General features: G+C 58.5%; 1 protein-coding gene and 1 long non-coding RNA gene across 2 annotated transcripts; both read right to left on the bottom strand.

Moving 5' to 3' along the window:
• Positions 1 to 280: 280 nt before the first annotated feature.
• Positions 281 to 7,930, bottom strand: MEX3A (mex-3 RNA binding family member A). Its single transcript, XM_025430876.3, has 2 exons — positions 7,032 to 7,930; positions 281 to 3,509 (listed from the first exon to the last, which is right to left on the bottom strand). Exons 1-2 carry the CDS (start codon positions 7,483 to 7,485, stop codon positions 2,404 to 2,406), a joined length of 1,560 nt encoding a protein of 519 aa, XP_025286661.1. The 5' UTR covers positions 7,486 to 7,930; the 3' UTR covers positions 281 to 2,403.
• An 807-nt stretch (positions 7,931 to 8,737) lies between these two features.
• On the bottom strand, positions 8,738 to 9,240 carry LOC112648908 (uncharacterized). Its single transcript, XR_003129394.3, has 2 exons — positions 9,070 to 9,240; positions 8,738 to 8,953 (listed from the first exon to the last, which is right to left on the bottom strand). It is a non-coding gene; the product is annotated as an uncharacterized LOC112648908 (long non-coding RNA).
• Positions 9,241 to 12,149: the final 2,909 nt, after the last annotated feature.

Below are 12,149 nucleotides of genomic sequence, written 5' to 3'. Positions count from 1 at the left end.
ATTCCTCCCCAAAAAAAAGTGGGGGAAAAAAGGAACGTAAACCCGAACATATATTAAAAACACTTTTTTTTTTTTAAGATTTAACTCTGAATACAAATGTATTTTTTTCTTCTTCTCTCCCTACATATATTCTAAACCTTCTAAAGTTTTTTTATTTTTTTTAAGGATCACTTTATCATAAAATAAAATATCCTTTTCATATAATAAATTACCTAATAAAAAGTCTTTTTTTTTCATATTAGCCCAGGTTCTTTGCTACATTTATACGGTAATAAACGCCTTTATTAAAATAGAATATTAAATTATAAAGAACTGCTTTTTTTTTTTTTTTTTTGCTATTTTTGTTTTGTCTCCTCTGTGTTGGTCGCCTATCTCGCTCCCTCTCACGCTCTTTCTCTCCTCTGTTTTGTCTTTCACTATGTGTGTTTTGCGTTGGTTTCTAGGTTTGGCTCGATTCGATTCGTAAGGGTGGGACTGAATTTTCTGAGCCCCCTAGCGTAACAGTCTTCTGCCTTTGTGGGTAAGAAGTGGAGAGGGGGAGGGGGATCGACAGACAGACATCCCTTCTTCCCACCCCCCTCCCCACCCCCCTCAGCGACCGGAGGGCGCCCATTTGGTTTGGTTTCTATTGTACAGACATCTCAGGATGGCTCACATTGGCGGGAAGGAGGGAAGTTGTCACAGGCCACTTTCCTGACTGTGACCTCCTTCCTCTCCCCTCCCTGGCTGGTGGTGTGGAGGGGTAGGCCGAGGAGAGGTGGGTGAATTCACAACAGGAGGAAGGAGAGGAGGAAATCCCCCTCCGAACCTCCATCCCTGCACCCCCTCTCCATCAGATAGAATGGGACTTCCAAGCAAGAGTGCTCACAGATCAGCTAGAAAAGTCCACTCCACTATATACAAGAATCTCCTGGGACCCCCAGGGACTCCCATCCCCCACCTGCTCCCGGCCCGCCCGCGGAACCAGGAGGGTGGGAGGCTGGTGGCAGCCCCAGTGAGCCTTAGGGAAGCAGTGGAGGGGTGGTGCTAGGCCTGTTAGCAGTACAGGACCATACTGCACCCCAATCCCGCCTGTTCTGTGGCCCAGCGCCCTCTGAAGACCCAGCCTCTCTCCTCAGCCACAATGGGGGGGACAGAGACTTCATGATTTGCTCGCTAATAGGGGTTCAGGTCAGGTCCGGAGAGGGGGGCGGCTGGGTGTGGGAGCTGCATGGGAGGGGCAGACCCTAGGTCCACCAGCCTCTCTACCTGCCTCAGGCTCCTCCCTGCACAGCACACACTAGCCTGACTCTCCGATTCCACCGCCAGAAGTTCCAGCCCAAGAACTGTTCCCTAAATACAGTGCCCAAGGATGGGAGAGGCAGATGTTTGACCCTTAATGTACCCCCCGCATTTGTCCCCTCCTCAAGCTTTCACTGAGATTGGGGATACATTCCATCAAGAAATTCAGGGTGTTTCTTTGGAGGAGTGGGGAGGGCCTCCAGATGCTAGAAGAGGAATTAAGGAGGGGTCCATCCAAATGCTCTTCTCCCCTAGGTCTTCCCAGGTGGGTGGTGAACCCAAAGCTGCACTAGAAGGGGCAGGGGGAGGGGGAGAGGGAGGAAAGAGACTGAGGAGGGCAGGGCTGGGAGCCACAGCCATCAGGGGGAAGCAAAGAGGACAGCTGACGGAAAGAGAAGAAGGAAGAGGAGAGAGCCCAACAGGAGGAAAGATGGTGAGGAGCGGGGGCAGGGGTGGGCGGGGCAGAGAGGGGCTCACTCTCCGGATCCCTGCACCCAGCTCTGTGGGGAGATGAACACTGAGTCCCTTGTGGATTGACATGCCCCCCCACCCCAGAGAATCTGTGCAGACTTCTGGAAGGGCCCCAACACCCTTATGCCACTGGAAATCCAGGAGCAGATTCCCAAACTGGATTTCTCAGTGGAGGGTCTAAAGGGTCATGTGAAGAGGTCAAAGGCCAGGGCCAGCAAGGGCTGGAGGGTTGGACAGAGCACCTCTAGATATGGATGGTGATTCCCCCTCTGCAGAGGAAGGGGTAGTGTGACAGAGATGGGGTTAGACAGAGGGGGTCAGGACGCCTTAACGGCCACCTCTGGCAAAACAAAAGTTTCTCGTAGCTGCTTCCAGATTGAAGGGTGTGTTGAGGTATCAGAGTTGTAACTCTAGTAAAACTTCCTGCCTGGCTCCCTTCCCTCCTTTCCAGGATGGGGCAACTAGAGGCTCTCCAGGCGGCCCACCCCCCCCCCCAGCCACCGTCGCCTCCCCTCCACCTCCCCATGGAGCGAGTATCTCTAAGCACCTTGCCCCTTCGATCACTGATTTCCAAACCCCACCCCCACCCCGTGGAAAACAGATCCAGGGCAGGCCCCTGGGGAGGGACCCCGGAGGCCAGGGGCAGGGGACTTAGGAGAATATTCTGATGGCTTGCGTGGCTGTGATGTGGCAGACGGGACACTCCGGGTCCGTCCTCTCGCAGATGCGTACTGCACACTCCATGCAGAACAGGTTGTGTCCGCAGGGCACCAGCGCCGCAGTCACCTCGCTCTCGAAGCACACCATGCAGTCCCGCCCGCCGCCAGGGCTCCGCAGGCCGCCCCCCAGTTTGGAGAAGCCCTGTAGCGGCTCTCCGGGCGGGCGTCTGGGCAGGGCGGCCAGTTCCGGCCCTGCAGAGGCGGCCGGAGAGCGGTGCGCCCCCGGCGGCGCGGCGCGGGCCTTGGCGGAGGACGACGAAGACGAGGAGGCAGAGGAGAAGAGCACCGAGGTGGGCGTGGCGTTCTCCTGGCCCGCCCAGAGCGGGGGGCTGGTCTCCGCCACGCTGTAGTACACGTCTTGCTTGCCCACACCGTAGCCCGGGAACAGGTAGCCGCTGTAGCCGAAGTCGCTGCCCTGCTCTCCCAGACGCGGGGCCTCGAAGCCCGAGTCCACGGCGCACTCGCCGATGCATCCCAGACTGTTCTGGCGGAAGGTGGAGAGCGGCTTGCAGCCTGGCGGGTGCACGCGCCAGGCCTCGGAGTAGCGGCTGTCCAGGCCGGCTTCGGGGCTCCCCGCCAGGAAGTCGTTCTCGTTGTTGTACTCGAGGATCTTGCCCGTGCGCACTGCAATGTGCGTCTCGATCTCCTCGCGCGCGCGCTCCACGTTCCCCGGGGCCCCCGTGATCTCAAACACCGGGTCGCGGTCGCGGCTTGGCGTGATGATGTACGTGTTGGTCTGCTGCTGGATGCGCTTGATGGTCGCGCCCTTGGGGCCCACCACCAGCCCCACCACGCGGTAGGGCACCCGAACGCGAATGGTCACCTGGCCAGGCAGGGCAGGCGCCACGCCGAAGGCAGCGCCTGACTTGTTGCGGGAGGCGCGGATCATGGAGAAGTGCTCTGCTGCCGAGATGATTTCCCGTCGGGCTGTGGCCACGTCCTCCCGCCTCCCAGTCACCATGAACACGGGCTCCTCGCCTCGCACCGGGGTCTTGATGTACGTGTTGGTCTTGGCCCGCAGAGCCTTAATCTTGCAGCCTGGGATGGGGGAGGGAGAGAGAAGGGAGCTCACAGGCCAGAAAGGTCTGCGCTGGGGCCATTCCGCCCCTGCTCCCCACTCAAGGAGCGGCCGGCTCCTGGATGGTGGCTCCACGATAGTCACTTGCATATCTCAGATCTCCCCAACGTCAGCCACAGATTTCCACAGATTTCAGCCTTTCCCCGGTTCCGTTCAGGGCCCTCCTAAACCAATCATTCCTTGAAGCCAGAAAATTATCACTGACCCTCCCAGACAAGCCGCTTACCTCAAACCTATGACCTTCTCCCAGCCTTGTGCTGTTACCTCAATTTCTGTACTGGGTCCTGGCGGCTCGCAAACTTCCAGATCACTTCATCATACACCCCTCCTTCCACCAACGTCTGTCACTGACCTTGATCTTAACATAGAACCCCAAAGTACTGGACCCCACAACCTAACCCTGACTTGACCTGCATTCATGCAGAGTGTCCTCCAGTCTACTCAGGGACCCCTGACACCCATTTGCTGTATGATCTATGACCCACCCCCCATGGCTTCCACCCATTAGTGTCTCTCAGAAGTCCCCAAATTCATAGCAAGTTTGCAGAAACTGGCAGAATGTGGGAGACCCGGAAAGGTCTGAGAATTAGAGTCTCGAGAGGGAAGAAGTATGAAGATGCAAATACTGATGTGTGAGGTATAGCACCTGACCCCCATGGACACTCCCACCACCCTGGCTCCAGAGGGGGGTGCGGCTGAGCTGGGCTGGGGGCTGACGAGGGGAGGGACCCACGCTGGTGCTCTGAAGCAGGAGTGGGTTACAGCTGGGACACTGCAGGGAGAGGCAGGAAGGGAAAGAGGAAAGCCGAGACAAAGAGAGACAAAGACGGAGAAGGGAGGAGAGGAGTCAGGGAGGCTGGCACTGCTACAGCATCTCTCAAGGCTGCAGACCTCCGACGGCTGGGCCTCCCTCCGTTCCCTCTCCCTGCTACCAGCTTCCCACACAGCCGGGCTCAGGAGCTTTCTCGAAGCACACATGCCACACATCACATGTGTGAGTTTGCACATACATGGACCTAAGAGCCATGATGCACTGGGTGCCATTATCTCAACAATATTTGTGGTGCAACCCCAGGGTGCATGCGCATGCACACACACACATGGATAGCCCGTGTTCTAACCCATCACACACTACTCTCCCACCTCCATCATCCACGGCCCTCAGCAGGCACATTCCTCTGCACGCCCACAACTTTTGCCCCCCTGCACATGTAGACACATTCACACCCTTCTCCAGGTACGTACTCACTGTACCCTTTCTCATCCCACCACCCCAGGCCCTCTCCCGCCTCCAAACCAAGGCCAGCAGTCAGAGCTTTCTGACTCTGCCCCAGCCCTCCAGCCACAGGCCTGAGGGAAGTTCTCACTGGCTTCCTCTCCTTGCTTCACTCCATATGGCTTCTTCTCCAATCCCACCAGATTGGCAGGTGAGAGGATGGAGTGGGTTGGAAGCAGTGCTCCTCACCTTCAAGAGACCTCAGGAAGGAGAATTTGCTCCTCCCTTTTTGTCTTCAGACCTCTTGGCAGTTGAGAAGTTCTACCTGTTGTCAAGCCCACATCCTTGCTGCTTTAATGTCAGTCAATGTTTGTCCTATGTGTGAGGCACAGAGGAATGAGCAGCAGTGATTCCCTCTCCTACAACTTCTGCTCATATAGCCTGGTCAGCACCTGGGGACTGGCTCTAAGTTCTGGATCCCATAAACTTAAGAGAGAGCTGGGCATCTGTGGGGGTGGGGGTTGGGGTGAGGCAGACAGGCCAGGCAGGAGAAGAAGAAAAGCTAGGGTCCCAGAGGTACGGAACGGGTGGGCCTCATCCTGGGGTATGGAACTCTGGAGAAGCATCTCTGAGAGGGAGGACCACGGGCTTCACCTTTGTAGAGGTCAGAAAGAGGCATGTTGGCACTGCAGCGGGGGAGGGAGGTTAGATGAGAGGGCGGACTTCCCTGTACTTAAGGACCCGGGGGAGGCTTCTCTTCTCCAAATAGGAGAAATGCCCCACTTGTATGAGAGACAGGCCCACCTGCTGAGAGGCAGAAGAATGACTCCATGAAATCCTGGGGCCTCCCAAGTCCCACCCCCACACCCCTGAAAAGATATCGGTGTCCCCACCCAATTCCAGGGCTCTGGGTCCCTAGTTTCTGGCAACAAGAGGAAATCCAACTTTTTGAACCAGAAATCTCAAGAGATGGAGCGCCCCAGGGGGATGAGGGCTGTGCAGGGGAGTGGCATCTTCCCCTCCTCCATTCTGGATCTCCCCGCAAAATGCCCCCAACCCCCAAGCACTTCGGGTAGATGAGGTGGGGTGTGCTGTAGGGGCCCCCCCTGGCTTGCCTCCCCTCTTTCCCCCGGCCAGCAGCAGGCCTCCTCCCTCACTCCCAGCCGGAATGCAGCTTCTCTATTGTTCCCCACTGTGGGACAGCTCCTCCCCTGCTCCTCCCCCACCCCATACCTCCCCAGCCCAGCCCCCTTGCAATTTCCAAATCCCTCCCCCCCACTCCCCTTTGGGAAGCTGGGAGAGGGAAGGGTCCCCAAGATCCCGTCTGCTCAATCTGGACCCTCACCAACATACCCACCCCCATCCGCCCAGGGATGCTGGAGCAGAGGAGGGTGTGGTATCAGACACACTACATTGGATTAATTCTACACCCCCCACCCCAACAACACACCCAAACACACGCCCTCTAAGCAAACCTCCACGTGAAGGCTCCTCACCCCCCCAGCACGGCCCCTCCTGCCCTGTCCTACTCTCACACTACCAGAGACCCCTCTCCAGGCCTCTGGCCCCTGGCCGTGGCCAGCCCAGAACAAAAGCCTGAGAGGGAGGAGAACAGGTCCATGCCAGGACGTGGCACTTCGTTGGAGGCACCCCTTCCAAAACCCCACCACCGTTCAACTTTGGTGTGTGGGTGACCACAGGACTCCCTCCTCCCAGCAGCCCCCCTCCCCACCTCTCCCCTGGGCTGGGACCCTCCCATGAGCCACACCCCCTTCCATTCCTGCACTCAGCCCAACAAAGAGACAGATACTCAGTCTAGCTTCCGGAGCCAGGTCTCCCCCAAAGTCTGTAACTCCAGCTGTAGGGGGTCCCAGGGGTGCCCCCTCCCCAACCCACTAACAGATCCCGGAGCAGGGGCTTCTGAGTAACTCTGCACATTCTACCAGCTTTTCTGGCTAGGAGTGGACATCCCCTCCGGACAGCCTCCCAGGATTGGGAGAAGGATCCCCTCCCTTTCCCTCTCTCTAGGAGGGGATATTTCTTTGTCTAAAAGCAGAGCCCTAGGGAAGGAAGGATCTGAAGAACAGTCCCGGCTGGGGGTAGCAGGGAACTTTGTGGCACTTGGAAATCGGGGTAGGGGGCGGGTCCCCCTTTGTAGGGAAGGGACAGAGCCAGAGGCGGGCAAGGAGAGAGGAAATGAACTTTCCGTGCTGGGATGGGGTGCCCCCCACTCCAGTCCCTCTCCGCGGTCCCGGCGCCCGCTTACCTTGCCTGCCCACGATCTCGGCCACGTGCTCGGAGGTGGGCACGGGGACACACTCGGTGGTGTTGCTGCTGCCCTTCAGGCGCAGCTCGGCCTCTTTGTAGAGAGCGCAGAGCTTGGCGTCGCTGGCCCCTTTGGGGGCGGTGGGGGGCTGGGGCGTCTGCGCCGCGGGGGCCGCCGGCGGGGCGGCCGGGGGCGCCGCGGGCGGCGGCGGCGGGGCCGGTTGCGGGGGGGCGGCTGGCTGCGCGGGGGCGCCGCCCCCCCCACCTCCCCCGTCCTCGCCCGCCGTGGGGGCGGGGGGCTCCCCCAAACCCAGGAGGCAGAGTTGATCGAGAGCCAGCTGAAGGGCGCGCTCGTCTTCCAGCAGCCCTCGGTCCTTAGCGCTTCCCCCGAAACATCCTAGTTCTCCAAAGCCCCCATTTCTTTCCATTATTCCAGATACCACTAGACTAGGCATGGCGAAACAAAAGCTGGGGGAGAGAGGGAGAGAGGTGGTGGAAGGGAAAAGAGGAGAGGAGGGGAGGGGAGAGGAGGGGGGCGTGTGGGGAGGGGGGAACAAAGAACTGGGGAGGGGGGAAGAAAGCGAGATAGAAAGATAGACCCTCCCCCTAAGCCCCCCTCCCCAAACACCCTGTAACCCGACTCCCCTCGCCCCAGCCCCCGGGGTGGGGGTGGGGGGAAAGAGAAGCAAAACCGAGGAAGCAGCTCTCCTCTCCGCTCCGGGGGTGACGGGGGGCGGGGGGCTGCGGGATCTCTGCCCCCACCCCTCCCGCCTAGGACCCGGGCGGTCCTAGACCCCGCCGTCCAGACGCCCCCCTCAGGCTCCCGCACCGAGCCCTGGTCCGGGAGCGGCGCCCAGTGGCCCCCAGTCGAGCCCAGCCCCTTCCAGCGCTCAAACTCTTTTGTTTTAAATGAACTGGATGGAGCAGCATGGAACTGCGGGCGGGGGGGGGGGGGGGGCCGCGGGGGCGCCTGGGGCATGCCGGGAGTTGTAGTTTCCCGCCCTCGGGGGTGCGGGCTCGGGCTCCGCGCCCGGCGGAGGATGGGGACGTGCCTTGGGTCTCTAGCCCTGCTCCGAGGCCGAGCTGGGGGCGGGGTGGAAGGCGAGGTCCCTAATTTCTCCGAGGGGCGGGCGCGGGGGACGGAAACGGAGCGGGTTGGAAAAGGCTAACCGAGCGCCCCCTCCCCAGACGGGCTCCCCCCACCACCGCGCCCGCTTTCGCCCCCACCCCCCTCCCTGTCCTGGCCTGCCCGGGGTCCCCCCTTTCTTATGGTAATGAGGGGGCGAGGGGGCGGGAGCCGCCCGGCTGGGTGGCCGCGGCCCCCTCCCCGCCTCGCCCCCTCCCAGCGCGCTGCCTCCCCGCCCCTCCCTCCCCGGAGTCGTCCCGGCTGCGGGCCGCGGGGACGCCCTCTCCACAGAGCAGACAAAGCCCGCAGCGCGATGCGGGCGCCGCCGGGCAGTGCGCGCGGTGGAGGCCAGGATGGGCTGCGGGGCTGGAGGGCGGGACCCGCCGGCCAAAGACGGGGTCCGCTCCCTCCCCCGAGCGGCCAGCCGCCCCCATACTCTCCCGCCCCCCAGTCTCGGAGATCTGAGCTGCACCGACTGGGAGGTGAGTTAGTTCTCGTCCTTCCGAGCGGCCAGGGGAGGCGGCGGGCCGCGGAGGATGGGCGGGTGGAGGGCCGGGCGGGGAGGCAGTGGGAGTCTTAAAGCAAGATGTGACTTCACAGTTTCGGGGGAGAGCCCAGATCTCGGGGAGCGACAGGAGGAGGGAGGAGGGCCCGGGTCGACTGGGGACCAAACTTCCTTCAGGCCCTGGCCGTCCACACACGCCTTGGGGGTAATTTGTTCTCTGGCCTTCACCATCATTGCACTTGGCTTCACCCGCCTCTCCCCGCAAAGCCCGTTAATTCAGCTCCTTTGGACTCTGGACATTTGGTGAAAGTAAAAATAAGTTTTTAAGGCATGAATTGGACAGTTGGGTACTTCTAGAGGGACTTCAGGGAAGTCGAAGCATCTTGCAATCTTTTCTCCTCCCCTTACCCCGTATCTCCAGCATTTCTTTTGTCACCCTTTTTATCTCTGGGCCTTTCCCAAGAGGAGAGAGGGTGGCACTGCAGCTTGAGGCCTTGAGGGTGGGCTTTAAGAACTTCCCAAAATAATTTTATAAGAATGGGTGGGTGAGCCACAGTAGTAAGGTGTCCTTTTCTGGAGTGCCTTGGAAACCAAAAATCTGAACTGGTTTGTGAGGTAAAGTGCCTGGAGGCAGGAAACATGAGATGACCTCACAGAGCTGGCACTGTGAGGCTGTGGGGGCTGAGCTTTGAAGCCCAGTTCCCTAAGTCGCTTCTTGGAAAGAGTGGATGTGGACACCCATGGGAGAGTGGGGGCCAGAGTGGAGGATCTCACAAGGGCTTGGCACACTGCAGGACTTTTGCTCCCACTCAGCAGGACATCTAGAGGGAAGGGAGCCATGGCAAGGAACCCCCGGAGGACCCCAGAGCGGGGCAGGGGTGCCCCCCCCCCATTGGAGATTTAACACAACATTAACAACAAGCTTTATGGCTTGAGTGGGAGAGGAAGCGGAGAGATGGGCTCTTGTGCCCTCTCCTGCTGCCCCAGAGACATGGATTGGTGGACCTGTGCCCCTGGGAATTACGGAGCTCTCCCCAGCTGGGCGCGGGCTCCTGCTCTGTGGACCAGATGACTGTTTTTCACCTTGATAGAAATAGCAAACAGTTGCATAGGACTTATTGTGTGCCAGGCATTTTTGTCACCAGCTCGTCTGAGCCTTCCCATCCCCATTGAAATGAGATTCCCCCTTGATACCCACCCCTGAATTTGTCCTGTTTCCCACTTTCCTCTCCAGTAAGCTAATTAAAGCAGGAGGTTAATGACCGAAGAAGCCTTGGGGATTTGGCCAGGGTGGAAAACAAAGGACCCAAACAAGTGTGTGTGTGTTGGGGAGAGGACAACTGCTGAATGGGAAGGGGTAGACTACGGAGTGGGCTAGGGAAGGCGGAGGTCCTGCTGGACCCACCTCACAGAACCAACAAAGACATCAGCCCCTGGGGTGTGTTTCTGCACCATGTGTCCATCCTTAGGGTCCTGCTGAGGCTCCAGACAAATACCCAAGGTGGGAGAGGCAAATGTGAAGGTGTGCCCCTGGAGGCATGGTGTGTGTGTGTGTGTGTGTGTGTGTGTGTGTGTGTGTGAGAGTGGACTTGGGTCCATGGCGTGGGTGAACATGCACACTGTATGGGGTATGTCCATCAACAGTGGGGACTCCCTGGCTGCCCAGCTGGCTGAGGAGCCCAAGGGTGGGCACCCAGAGGAGCCCAGTTCTATGGGGCTGGCTTTTGATGAGTCCTTCCTGGGCTCCCCCCAGAGGCCAATGGCCTCCTTTGTTCAAGGGACTCCCCTCCGCTGACACTTGTGTTGGCCAAGCTAGGTTTCCGCTCAAGGGCCCTCCTCTTCCTCCTTCCATCTGCCTGCCCAATCCAGAATTAAGGCTGAGGGCCTTAGCTAAACACTTTTGCTTGGAAGGAGACAGCGGTGCCCACCCCCCAGCCCCCCACTGTCTGCCTTATGACCAGAGAGTTACGTAGGTGGCATATTCCTCCACTCAGGGACTCAGAGGACAGGACTATCTCTCCTCTTTGTCATTGCCCACCATCTGGCCCCCCACTGCCCGGCACACAGTCCTGCCCAGAGCAGAAGCTCAGTAAGGGTGTGTTGACCTCACTGCATATTCTAAGCTTCATGGTGTCTGAGAGAGAAGCAGGCCTCTGGAGGCAAACATGCTGCTTGCCAGTTCTACCCTTTGGATGATCATTTCCTGCTGAGCCTCGATTTCCTCATCTCTGAAATGGAAAAATGAGCCCCTAGCACAGCGCCTGAGTACTCCTAGGTGTTCCATCAGTGTTGGTGTTCTGGCCCTGGCTCCTGGCTGGTTTCTTGTTGCAGGACTTGAGCTGGATTGTGATCCTCAATAATTTTCATTCATTCATTCTCTCGGCTGACTACTTCCTTTTGAGCTCTTAGGGTGTGCCACGTAGTGAAGGAGACTATGACCCACCCCGAGGCTCTGGAAGCCAGTTCTAGATCTAGCCTTGCAGGGAAAAGATTATCCCAAACCACCAGCAGATAATTCCAAAAATAATTCCTGTCGAGTACTGGAATGCAGGCAAAGTCTATGTCTCTGGCGCACGGGTGCACATGCGGGCCAGGCTCCTAGCCTCAGGCCCGAGGAACAAAGGACTCTGTGGAGCTGTTGCGTTGGCTGTATGTGCAGTGTGCATCTATTTGCAGGTGTATCTGTGTGTGCGTGTGTGCGTGTCTGTGTCTCCACACAGGCCTGACTGCAGAACACAGGCAGGGAAGGCAGCCCAGGGTTCACGTGGAGGCTGCAGGACAGGAACTGGGTGGCTGCTCCAGACTGCGCCTGTCTGTGTGTGCAGCTGTGTCCCTTTTCTGAGCAAACCTGAGCACTCTTTATCACCATCTATGCAAGTACCAAGGGATGGGGCCCACACCTAGCACTTGACCCTCCCATGCTCTATTCAGAGCCCCCAGGAGCTGCCCCACAGAGCTGACTGGCCCCCTAACAGAGGTCATAGCCTTCTTCCTCTCCTCTCCTCTCCTCTCCTCTCCATCTGTGTGGGCCAGCAGGGTCTCTTCTCCCATGTGTTATGGGGGCTCCCTTTTCTCTCCTGAATACAGTGCCCTATGGGAAGTCCACCTTGCTATCTAAACACCATGTTTCCTGCTGAGAATGCAGCCAGTTTTCTCTCTGTTGCTGGAACCCACTAACTCATTAATTTCAATCAATGAGAATGTATTAAGTAAAATTCTTTAGGACACACAAAAGAAATATCAGATGTGATCTCTGTCCTCAGCAAGACACAGAAACTAGACTATGTGACCCAGAGAACACAGCCCAATAGGATTAAGCCTGAGGGCAAAACGGTCTTTGGGACTTGGAGGGCCACAGAGAGAAGTGAGGAGGCCACTACAGGTCCTCCTGCTGTTCTGGACTGGTCTCCAAGGACTCTGAGGCCAGATCCAAGGTTTGGACCTGGACAGACGCCTCTGCCCTTCCCCTGGGCCCGCTCCAACACCAC

Source organism: Canis lupus, chromosome 7, assembly GCF_003254725.2.
Source record: "Canis lupus dingo isolate Sandy chromosome 7, ASM325472v2, whole genome shotgun sequence".
Classification (NCBI taxonomy): domain Eukaryota; kingdom Metazoa; phylum Chordata; class Mammalia; order Carnivora; family Canidae; genus Canis; species Canis lupus.
The sequence above is the reverse complement of the archived record's forward strand: the minus strand, read 5'-3'. Positions and strand labels throughout refer to the sequence as shown.